Genomic DNA, 12,290 nt, shown 5'->3' on the forward strand with positions numbered 1-12,290 from the left:
GCCAGAGGGAAAGCCCTGGATACAGAACTTACATTACTAGGGCTTACATTACTGCGAGAGTACAGGACCACCTGGGTAAAAGACAGCATCCTGTGTGGGTGTAAGAACCAGGATTGGTTCCAATCTCATTACAACAGTATGTGATGTAGCCAACACTTTTGTGCCTAAGAGGAAAAACTCAACGCCACCATCCACAGCTCTGTGCGGTGTGGATGCCTCCAACCCCCCAGCCATCTTGGGAGGGTGGTTCACCATCCTGCCCATACTTCCCACCGTTATAATCTCCACTGGATGCTGAGCCTCCCCATTTAATTAGATTTAGTTGAATTGTTTAATTGAGTCTCTTGGCTCCAAGAGACTTAAAAGTTCCTCAACCAGGTCTCAGTGGTGAATACAACATTTCGGATCTTTCTCTGAGTCAAACAAACTTCACTATGGCCACCTTCCTTATGACCACCACATAGTAAAAACCGAGCACACTTTTCCAACCTCCTGGAGGATGTGTCCACGCATCTTTAAGCCATAATCTCAGACCACAGACTGAATGCTGAGAGCGTCCCGTGAGAAAATTTATTTCAGAGGTTCTCAAACTTGATTCCTTTAAGCCCCAAGGAACATAATGGAAGTTTCTCAGAGTCAATCAGGAGCCACCGAAGGGAGTTATACAATAAGTGAGTCACAGGAATAAAAAGTAGAGCATAGGGGAACATAGTCGATAAGACTGTAAAAATGTTGTATGGGGACTACATTTATCGTGGTGAGCACCACATAATATACAGAGTGATGGAGTCAGTGCATTGTACACCTGAAACTAATAAAACAGTGGATGTCAACTCTACTTCAATAATAAGCATATAAATAAATAAATAAAGCAAGTAAGCAAGCAAGCCAGGAAAAGAGGGGGTAGCCAGGGACAGATCAGGCTATCATTCTATCATTCGTTGGGGCCTCCCACTTCTGCTCCCATTTTATCTACTTGAGATGTGTCATATCCTCATTATTTTGAAAAGGGTTCTCCTATGAAGGAATCCTCCAAGCACTCATCCTGTGGAGCCCGCCCATTTTTGTAAAGCCAGGCTGAAGTCAAGGGCAACGATGAGGAAGCAATTTAAGAGCACACGGGCGATCAGCAGAGTCCAGATTTCTCCAACTCCCACGTGGAAAGTGGGGATCGCCTTTGAAATATGACGATATTCTGCCTCAGAGACGGTCATAACCAAGTTCAAACCTAGCTCTCTACTTACCTTTTCGGGGATCGTTGGGAAATTCACACACCTCCCTCACTATTCCTTCCTCGTTTGTAAAATGGGCGTGTAAAATGCATGGTAAGCGTCAGAGTTCTGTAATCACCAGTCATGATGGTTATTCCTTGAAGGTACTCTAATAAACAGTAATTCTCTTCCCACATTCGGCCCTGCTTCGTACTTCCTGGAGTGGCGGCAGGAAACAGTTCAAGAAACCCATTATGAAATGGGATGAGGGGTTCGTGTGGAGCGTGGGAAGGCCGACAGGCATTTCCCTTAAGTGGTGCCTTTGGCCTTGGCAGCAAAGGCGAGGAAGATACAGGTTGTCAGAAGGGCATGAGGGAGATGGGGAAAGGTAACTGCAAGATTTGCTGCTGTTCACCAGAGGCAGCCCTCAGAAAAGCTGCTGGGGATGCTCCCCGCCCTCCGTAAGTCCTGCTCAGTCATGCTCAACATCACTGGGGATGCAACAAATTCCAGAGGCTTTTCCAACCAAGGGCTCCACTCACCCCGCCTCCTCCCAACTCCCTTAAATAATGGTTGAGCAAATGCCTCTGAGACCATCTTCAGCTAATTTCCTTCAAGACATGCAAGCTGCTAATGCTGGGAAGTACAGATAGTGTGGAATAGCAAATATGGCCAAAATTAGATTAAAATAACCTCCTGATAAACAAATTACTCACTGAAAATAAATATTCCACTGCTGGGGCCAAGATAACTAAAAGAACAGCACCACCACATGGCAAGAAGAGGAACTACACCTGCTGCAGTCTGGCCAGTCCCTGTCCGTCCACACTCAGCTACGGAGTCTGACCAGGGGAGGGGGACAGGGAAGGGGATTAAAGAGAATGTGTGGTATCCTATCAGCTTAAACCTTTAAAATATTTTATGTACTTGTACAAAAGACAAAAATATTTGGCAAAGAGGTCTGAACTTTGAGCCAGGGTGAGGGGGAAAAAACCAACAACCAATGTGCCAAGTTGAATGAAGAATGACATAATGGGAGTCTGTGATTCTTCCTGTCCCAGTTCCCTTCCTCTCCCTCACCCCATCGTTCATCAGATTCTCCCCGATGCTCAGCCTCACAGCAAAGACTCTGGCCCCTTGCACAGCCATGCTGGTATGTTGGGCATCTCTTACCAGGTCCCATTCCAATGCTTATATGGGATAGACCACGTACTGCTCTTTTCTCAATTAAATGACAAATGCTCCCAATCACCCCCCCCCAAAAAAAAATCCTTCTGATACTTAGAAAGTATTTATGTAGCCTCCTTTCAGCTTTTGATCTTATCTTATTTGGGCTAAATAAGCCTATCCTCACTATTCTCTTCTTGGAATGCACAGGGCTCAGGTCCCAGCATCTAGACACAGGCAGTATGCTCTGCAGCCCACAAGTTGTGTGCGTTACGTAAGCTTCCCAAACCTCAGCTCTTACACCTGTAAAGTGGGGATAACAATGTCTCCTTGACAGGCTAAATGTATATGAAGTGGTTGACATACTAAGAACTCAATAAACTGTAGATATCTGTGGTGTCATTTCAATACAGCAGTGTGACAGATAATAGCTTGTTACTCCGCATTCACACAAAGCTGACTGCAGCAGTCCATACCAGTGTGAAAAATGCCAAAATCTATCAATATTATTTGAAGCAGGTTTTTGGTTCATCACAGAAATATACTGCCCGCTTCTCCAAAAGATATGTTAGAAGAGACATTGAGTCTAGAATCACATCACAATTTGATTCTTTCTGGGGATGGGAATTGGGCTGGCCTCTTCACTAAAGGCATGCTGAAAATAAATGTATGTGATTTAAATCAAGAAACTGGAATCCTTCCTTAGTCACCATGAATGTATTAGTCTTGGGCACAGCCCAATGTGAAGTATGAGGGACACAGAAGGGACCCCAGCCTTCAAGGAGCTATACCCAATAAGAAAAATCCTTACACACATATGCAAAAATACAGGAATCATTGATTACCATATGGGTAGTTCTTATAGGTATAAATATAAGATTCTATAAAAGGTTTAATAGGTTTAATCTAATGCTGGGCATTAAATGGGGTTGAGTAGTATTCAGAAAAACTCCGCACAGAGGTATTTGTGCTGAGATATGAAGAAGGAGCCAGGGTCATCCGGACAGGAAACTCCAAAGTCACAGATATCTGGGTGGGTCACTCCCTCTCTCTGGTCCTCAGTTTCCCTGTGTAAAAATAAGGAGATAGGGGAGGGGACAAAGCCAATAGTTTTCTGGGATATAGATGACAACTCTGTATTATAATTCTCAAACTTGCTAGGAGATTAGATCTTAATTATTCCAACCACTAAAAAGAACTGATAATTATGTGACATGATAGAGGTGCAAATTAGTGCTATAATGACAATTACATTACAATATATAAATGTATCAAATCAACATGCATTATATTTACACAATGTTATATGTCAAATATATTTCAGTTTTTTAAAAAGTGTTTATTTTTTTTTCCACTGGGGAGAGAGACAGCACAAGACGGGGAGAGGGGCAGAGGACAGAGAGAATCTTAAGCAGACTCCATCCTCAGTGTGGAGCCCAATACAGGGCTTGATCCCACGACCCTGGGATCACAACTTGAGCCAAAATCAAGGTCAGACACTCAACTGACTGAACTACTCAGGGACCCCTACTTTCAATTTTTTTAAAAGATCAATCATTTTCTAGGTTCTCAGAAGCCCTATATTTTTGTGAGTGTGTCTGTGAAGCCATCTTGGAGGGAAATTAGTGGAAGATAGACAGGGCTCTGAGCTCTCAATCAATCAATTAACCAATCAGTCGACTACCACCACACTAAACAACCTCAAAGGTCTCTTCCAGCTCTGACAGTGTATGGCCTTCACCTGGAAACAGAAGGGGAAAACACACTATGTGGGCAAATCCCTGTTGAGGCAGGTCAGAGCCTTGAAGTCAAGAGGACAGGCCCCATGGGAACACAGGTTGTACCTGTGAGTCCCGTGAAGGCCGCACTAACCCACTGCTACCTGTGCATCATCACAAGGTCACAGGAATCGCAATGCCAACCATCCTAAAACATAGAGTGTCATTCTCAGAACTCTTCAGAGCTCCTACCATTCCTACAAAAGCCTCAGATGGGTGCACCTCAATAACGGCTCCTACTATGACATTTTGCAGCAAAGCAGGTGTCTGGCCATCGTGCCCTCCCATCACTGCATTGCTCAAGACCAGGCCACAGTAGACATCACTGAGAGCATGAGGGTGTCTCCACAGAGTCAGGGCTGTAGGTACTAGAAGGTCCTCCCTGCCTACACACCCACAGCAACAGGCTGATGGGCCTTCCCAGGAGCCGGCCAGCCAGAGCATTAACTAGGAAGACCTAGGACGAGTCTGATCTTCCTGCCAAACCTCCCGTTTGCTCCCTGTATCCCTCCCTCCCTCTTCCTTGTCCTCCTTCCTGTATTAACTTACTTCCCTATTTCCAACACCCTCCCCACGCCCTCACTTCTGAAAACTTCCAGACTCCTCTTAAGTTGCAGAGTAGTCTGAAGTAAAACCATCATCTTATTAAGATTTAAGGTCTCAACCAGAAAGTATTTTGGGTGTTGCCTTGTTGCAGGAATGTGACCTTTAAATCTGGGCAACAAGGTTAATACCGAGGCATTATTAGAAGATTCATCACTGGACCCAGTACAAATCAGGCAGGTTGCCATCACCACACGTTCATTCAAGTGATGCTTCCAGAGCCACAATTTTTCAAACCTGCATTTATACCTAATGCTCATGGAAGGGGTGTTAAGGAGTGAAAAGAGAGAGAAGCAGGGGTTGGGGTTGGGGCAGACAGTGATAAAAGGAGAAGAGGATGAGGAAAAAAGAAAAAAAAGACAGGGGTGCCTGGGCAGCTCAGTCAGTTAAGTGTCCGACTTCAGCTCAGGTCATGATCTCACTGTTCATGAGTTCGAGCCCCGTGTCAGGCTCTGTGCTGACATCTCAGAGCCTGGAGCCTGATTCATATTCTGTGTCTCCCTCTCTCTCTCTGCCCCTCCCTGGCTCATGCTTTGTCTCTCTTAAAAATAAATAAACATTAAAAAAACAAAGACAGAGATATAGGTACAGGTACAGATGGAGGGAAAGGTGGACTGGAGGCAATCCACAAGATGGAGAGAGACAAAGGACAATATGTTACTTGGGTTTATTAGAGGGAAAAAAATTGCCTGCAGTAGAAGCACTATTTCTTAATCAAAGCTTTGTTAAGTTTTGGTAATGAAAAGCTAAGTGGTTTTGCATAAGTGAAAGCATAAAAGGGCAAAACTTTCAGTACAGTGAAATTGAAGAAGGGTTTGCACACATGGGAGTCAAACAGGGGAACAGATGTCATGAAAGGTATGACATTTGGGTTAGACCATTCTAGCCCCTGCACACACAAAAAGGACACTTGATGGGCAATGGTTTTTCATTTTTCGCGTCCTATATTGCTGAGGCAGTTGGAATACAGGCCTAGGACTTCCAAGCTTGTTTTGCCTGCTATCCCTCAGGAAGGGAAAGAGACAAGAGATGTCTTCTGGTTCATTTCCCTCTTCCTGCCATCCACCTATCCTACATTGGCTTCTCATGTAGCAGCTACTAGATGGAAGAGAGAGCCAAGGCAGCATGACAAAATTGTCCTATGCGACCCAGGTCCTCTTTCTCTCTTTTGTTGCTAAGGTAGACAGGCTCCAGGTCTCCCAGATCCTCAGTCCTGCTTTCTCGATGCTGGTGGGGATGGTCTCCAGCCCCCTCTAGACCCATTAGGTACAGATAGGACCTTACTAGCCTCAGATTCCCAGGCGCACCCAAGTTTATTTCCACAGAAGCATTGGCTGCCCCAAGGTAGTAGATATGTCCTTCTGGCTTTATTTTAACTGGGGAAGGCACTTCCTTTGTGAAGCAATTACAGAGATACACGACAGTGTCAACTTTTATAGGACCAACAAGCGTAAAGACCAGACTAATCACTAGCTGAAAGGATTATGCCTCTAGGAACCAAAGGCTCACATACACTCCCAGATATCAGTGCCATATGGTAAGTTTTAGGCAGAAACTGAATTCCTGAATTTAGGTTCAGCAGACATAGACTCCCCTGGGATCCAAATGGACAGGCATTCCATGTCAGGTTTTAACTATGCATGAAGACAGTACAAAGAAACTAGAGGATTCCATGGCACTAACCTCTCCCACAGAAACCCCAGCCTACTGGAGCAGTACCACCCTTCCCCAGACCCTCCATGCCACTCAATACTTTGGTCAGGCTGGTAGAACAAAGATGGTGACTGTCTGGTGTTGTGTTACTGCACCTCCCCAAATCCATGACAAACTTTGCTACTTAAATACCTTTCCTGCTGAGCCCTTTCCTGCTGAGCTCAAATAGGATCTTAGAATCCTTCCACCTACACATGGAAGTTGGCACTTGTAATGAAACCTATTTGCCCTCCTTGTTCTAAGATCCTCTAAATGCTTAGAACCTGTTCCCTCTCAAGTAATGTCTGCATGCCCATAGCAACTTTCTGCCATTTGTGTTTTTTACCTCTTTTGAGATCATAGCAATGATGCCAGTGCTGGGGAATTTATAAGGTCAGTTATTCAAGAAGAACATTTCTATGAAACACCAATAAAGGTATTTGGGAAGAGGTAGTTTGAAACCTTGAATGGGCTTCAACTCATGGGTTTGGTCAAATATACATCAGTGATGTATATTTGACCCTCAGGGCACATTTGGTGGTGTCTAGAGACAATTTTGTTCATTATAACTGGGAATGCTACTGACATCTGGTGAGTCAAGGCGAGGGAGGTAGCTAAACCTCCTGAAATTCACAGAACAGTCCTCAACAACTGAGAGTTATCCAGTCCAGCACGCAGGAGTGCCAATGTTTGGAAACCCCAATACATGTTAAGGTAGAGTTTTAAGTGGTGGAAAGAATGATAGAGAACCTCCCATCCAACTCCCTCATGTTAGAAAGAAGCTAAGACCCAGACAAAAGTCAGTGTGGACAGCTAAGACCCAAACAAAAGTCTGTATGGACAGGTAAGCTGAATTAGGAATAACCCCACACACCCTTCTAATGGGGCAATAAAACCTGTTTTCTATATGGAGAGCATCAGGCTATCAGTTCCCTAACAGTCCATTAGTATAGTTAAATAGAGATTAGAACTACAAGTGTTAAGATCATTGGTTCTGTATGTGGGTTGTTGGGTTCAGGTAGTAGAGGGCAGTACTGTCATTTTTATATATGTAAATATCATTCATTCATTTCATTCATTCATAGGTATTCATTATTCATTCATTTTAATGTTTAGTCCATAAATTTACTTTGAGCTTTTCGTTGTGCTAATGCAAATAATTCAACAACCTACAAAGATACCCCTTGCCTGCAAAAGTTTGCCATCAGCTGGCAGAGGTGAACACCGGTGATTCCAATACAGAGGAATCATGCGGAGAGGGAGAGCCTCTGGGAACATGGGGGAGGTCTTCCAACCCAGTCTTGGTGGGGAAAGGGAAAGTTTTTTTGGAGGAAAGGTCCGAGCTGAGTTCTGAAGGCAGGGTAGACGTTAGAAACTTTTTAAGTTGATCCCCTAGCACAGCATGCTCAGTTAGCTAAGGACAGCCAGTGTGCTGAAAACCTGGCTAAAGGTTCCAAGCCCGAATTAGTCAGTATTTTCACTGGCTACTGTTTCCCATGGGTCCGTGCATCATGCCTCATATGGAAATAGTTAATAACGGGCATATGACTGCTTTCAAATTTCTACACATAGCAGTACGTTGTGTATTACCTCTAAGCCAGCAATCTGAGAAATAGGGCTGTGTGTGTGTGTGTGTGTGTGTGTGTGTGTGTGTGTGTGTGTTGAAAGGGAGGCCAGCCTTTCTCCACTCTCAGGGCTCTCTCCCCATGAGACATGAAGATCTCTACCACCCAAACTCCGGGGGATATAGGAGAAAGCTACATTCCCAAGGCACAGCATTCACAGGATGGCTTACCCAGCCCCTCTCGGGTCCTTTACTTCCTGCAACCCAGCACTCTTGCTGCACCAAACACCGGGCACTGTCATCAGGAGCGGCAGTGGGGGCGGGTAAATAATGAGAACCCAGATGCCAAACCCGAAGCAAGTTCTGCCTTAACCTGTCCATAACCCACAGGTTATACTCTCCCTCGCCTCCTATCTCAAGGCTTTCTAACCTGTCACTCTTCACTCCCCCAACCTGCACTAAGCACTTTCACTCTCCCTGCAGGACAGAGAGTTGTGAACAGTCCTGTGTATTGTGGCCAGTTACAATCAACCAAATAAATTCAAGCTTTAATTTTTTTTTCCTTCAGTCTAGAAATGGAAGTGCTCCATGATGTGGCTCTTTCTCTGTGCGTATAGTTGACAGAGATACATTGTTGGGGGGGGGGGGGTGTTTATTTTTATTTATTTATTTATAAGTTTTATTAAAGTTCACCTATTACCCACAGGCCTCGGGCTCCCTATAGAGAAACAAATATCACAATTGAAGCAGCTGGTTTCCAAGGTGCCAAATTAAAATAGATGAAGAGGTAAGGGTGGGGGGGGAATAAAAACATTAGCTAAGACTTCTTTGCTCCCAAGTGCATGGAGTCTTCTATTATATTGCACACATGAAATTGACTCCCAATGTAATTAGACCAGGGCTACTAGGCAAACAAAAAAAAAATCTTCAAATTATTCAGACCCCCAGAGCTATTCTTTTGCAATCACTCAAGTAACTGAAAAGAGAGCCAAATTTTTAATATAAATTTGTTATTAGAATCTACACTGTCCAAGAAATTCCCAACACCCCACCTGCTCAAAAATACAGAGTCATGAACTGGTATCAGAACCAAATGCAAGAATCCTGCTTCCCACCCAGTGCCATAATCTTTTCTTCTACAGGACAATCCTACTGGAAACTGGACCTCATTTCAACAGTCCTTAAGGGCCACTGGCCCTGTTAGAAGGAGCTGAAGAGTTCCTCAGGTCTGCAGAAGACAACATGCTCCCTTTAGAATAAATTATCTTGACAGCATTATGCACAGGCATGCCCACATGGACAGATATTAACTCTCTCTTTGCAGCCTTGTGTTTGGAATAGCCATAGTATTCTCCATCTCACCCCCCAAAGATCCAGAAATGGCTCTATTGCCTTCCAGGTTGAAAATGAGCCATGGAGATACCAAGAGCACCTTTCACTGAACTCAGAGGGGAAAGAAATAACGACTTTTCAAAAGAGGTGCTTACTGGATTTCAGCAATGCTGCCAGAACTTCGGTGGCGGCCCTGGGGAAAGAGAAAGAAAAGTGGAAAAGTCAATGTTCAATGGTCTTTTTGTCAGCCCATGGATCCCAAAGCCAGCAGGCTCATTGCTGCCACCTAACAGCCCCATTATTAACCGGGGAGCAGGCATTCCATTAATTGCAGCACTGACCATTAAGGAGGCATAAATGCAGAAATTGCTTCAAGCAAAGTGTCTGTTTTGAAAATGGGTCTCAGGAGTCTCCATTGCTGCTGGAAATATCTCCCCCCTCCCCTGTCTTGCCTCCCACCTTCCACCACCTTCCTTACACTATGCTCCCCATATATCTGTTGCTCATCCCCGCCAGAGCTCCAGCCAGTCTCTTGGTTTATACTTGGGAACCCCAGCAACTCTGGAGGATGGGTTGGGAAAGGGCGGGATGTGGAGGCTGAGTGAGTACACCAATGCAGCCAAAACTTCTTGAGCCTGGGCTGGGCTGGTGCGAAAGGAAATCAGTGCCGGAGGGAGTGGGGGAAGTAGAGTAGCCACATTAAGTTCATCAAAGGGGATTAGCAGAGAAGGAAGCATGAAAAGAAAGAATGAGGGTGTTCCAAGCAAAGGACCGAGCCCCATTCTAGATCACAGGCCAGGTCTATAAGGTGACCCTGCATTTCTGATTTGCATGGCACTTTTGTTTTGGGGAGTTCACTGAGGAGGTAATGATCCATTAGGTGATAGTTTTATGAGGGACATACTAGAGGTGGGGAAGAGGATTTGAGGTGACAAGGGCTCCAGCCAGAAGTGTAGCATGGACAGAGAATGAAGAAAGATAGGTTGAACGGAAGCTTGGAGCCTTGCTCCTCAAAGCATGGGGCTCCCATTAGCAGCTTTGCATTCCCTGGGAGCCAAACAGAAACGTAGACTTTCAAACCCCATCCCTGGCCTGCTGCATCAGAACTTTCATTCCAACAGAGAATTCATAGGCATATGAGTGTTGGAAAATAACTGGTTTAGAGGATAGGTCAGTATGGTTTGGTTACTCTTTGATGTTGAGAAGAAAGTTCAAGGTGACTCCCAGATCCAAACCCTCTAGAAAATATCGAATAGTGTGATAACATAGCACATAATTATGAACCCAAATAGTGACATTACATGGCAGGAAATACATGCTAAAGTGTCATATTAGTCAAAGAGGTGAGGCTGATTCCTGAGTAACAAGAAAAGATTTCTTTTCAGCTCCTAACTGGGGGATGAACATGTAGTGCAGCGTAAGACACCTTTAGGGCAACGATGGACATAAGGTTTCAGACCACTGTAGCCTACTATTCTAAAGAGACCTGATTCAAGTGCACAGGTCATAAGCCATTTGATTGATTTTGATTGATTTTGGATCAAAGGGGTATGGTGTCAAGGTCAGAAACATGAGGTGAAGCTTGTAAACAAAGAATTCACAGGATTTGATGACAGGCTTGTTGTGAAGGGCAAAGTAAAGGCAAAAGTTGGTCATGGCCTGAAGTGTTCAGTTGGGGTAAATGGGAGAACAAAAAAGCCATTACAACAAAAGAGGGAAACTGAGGTGTTTACAGAAGGTAATCATTTCTATTTGGGAAGTGCTGAGCTCAGGATGAGGGGCACACAGCTACATGGAACTTTTGAGAATGACGCTAGAAGCATAGATACAGAATTCTAGAGAGATCTGGAGTTGGAGATACATATTCAGGAGTCACTATGGTAACAATGATCATTGGAGCCACAGGAACAGATAATATCTGTGAGGAAATGCAATCAATAACAGAGTACAGGGTTGGCCCCCAAAGCATCTACACTAAAGGACTCAGAGAATGTGCAATCCAGGAAGTAGGAAGAGAGGCGGCGAGGGGCTCTGTTTTGAAACAAAAAGTTCTCTAGATTTTCTAAGAACAGTTTTTTTTCAAACTGCAAGTTGTGACCCAATAGTTGATTGTAAAATCAATTTCATAGGTTCTGACTAACTTTGTGGATGAAATTGAATCAACTGTAATAGAATAGATTATATCAATATCGTTTCATGTAGCAAAGGTCCACTGTGATCTAGAAACTTTTATTTCAATGCATATACACGCATGTGTGCATACGGGGAATCTGATGTAAATGTTTTCCTTTAAAAATAAAAAGCTTACAAAGATGTTGTTTAATGGATAGGGTCCATAAAAGATCTGAACAAGAACAAACGTCTGGAATCAACTAATGAACTAGTGAGCAAACACAAAGTATTTGATCTCCCAGATGGTGCTGAGATCCAGGCACCAAGCCACTCATGTGAATGTCACCCAGAGGCTCTGTATTTCAGGGTCTATTTTGACAGTAAATATCTGGAATTCGGTCCACTCTCTGAGCATATCTCTCTGCTTCTCTCCTGCTCTCCCAGTATAACTAAGAATGTAAAACCCATCAGAAATGAGGTAACCACTTTGTCAACCAACGGCTATAAATACAAATAAAGCAAAACTTTAAGCAGCTAAAGTCTAAGTAAGTAAGAAAATATTCACTTCCACTCCAAGAAACCAAATCCACTGCATTGAGACAGTGAACAGGGGCCCCAAAATCAGTGCCTTTGGGGTGCTGAGCTGTTCCCCGCTCCACATGGACATCCAGCACCCATGTTGCTAGTAGTTTCACTGATTCCACAGAAGAGGACTTTTTGAGAGGGCTTATTTTCTCAGAGTTTAAACCCATACCACCATCCCACATTATGTGCACCCCCCAGTTGGATGTCCAAGTGGGATTGAAAATAGAAATGCCAAAATGTCCTCCT

The 12,290-nt window shown here is 44.1% G+C and overlaps 1 protein-coding gene across 1 annotated transcript in view; it reads right to left on the reverse strand.

The window, feature by feature from the left end:
• The window catches only part of AGBL1 (AGBL carboxypeptidase 1), a 754,644-nt gene that overhangs the window by 617,809 nt on the left and 124,545 nt on the right, over positions 1 to 12,290 (reverse strand). The window contains exon 6 of the mRNA XM_078448995.2: positions 9,503 to 9,540. Within this exon, the coding sequence (XP_078305121.2) occupies positions 9,503 to 9,540 (38 nt within the window). The remainder of the gene's footprint in view (positions 1 to 9,502; positions 9,541 to 12,290) is intronic.

Source organism: Panthera onca, chromosome B3 (genome assembly GCF_046562875.1).
Source record: "Panthera onca isolate mPanOnc1 chromosome B3, mPanOnc1 haplotype 2, whole genome shotgun sequence".
In the NCBI taxonomy this organism is placed as follows: Eukaryota; Metazoa; Chordata; class Mammalia; order Carnivora; family Felidae; genus Panthera; species Panthera onca.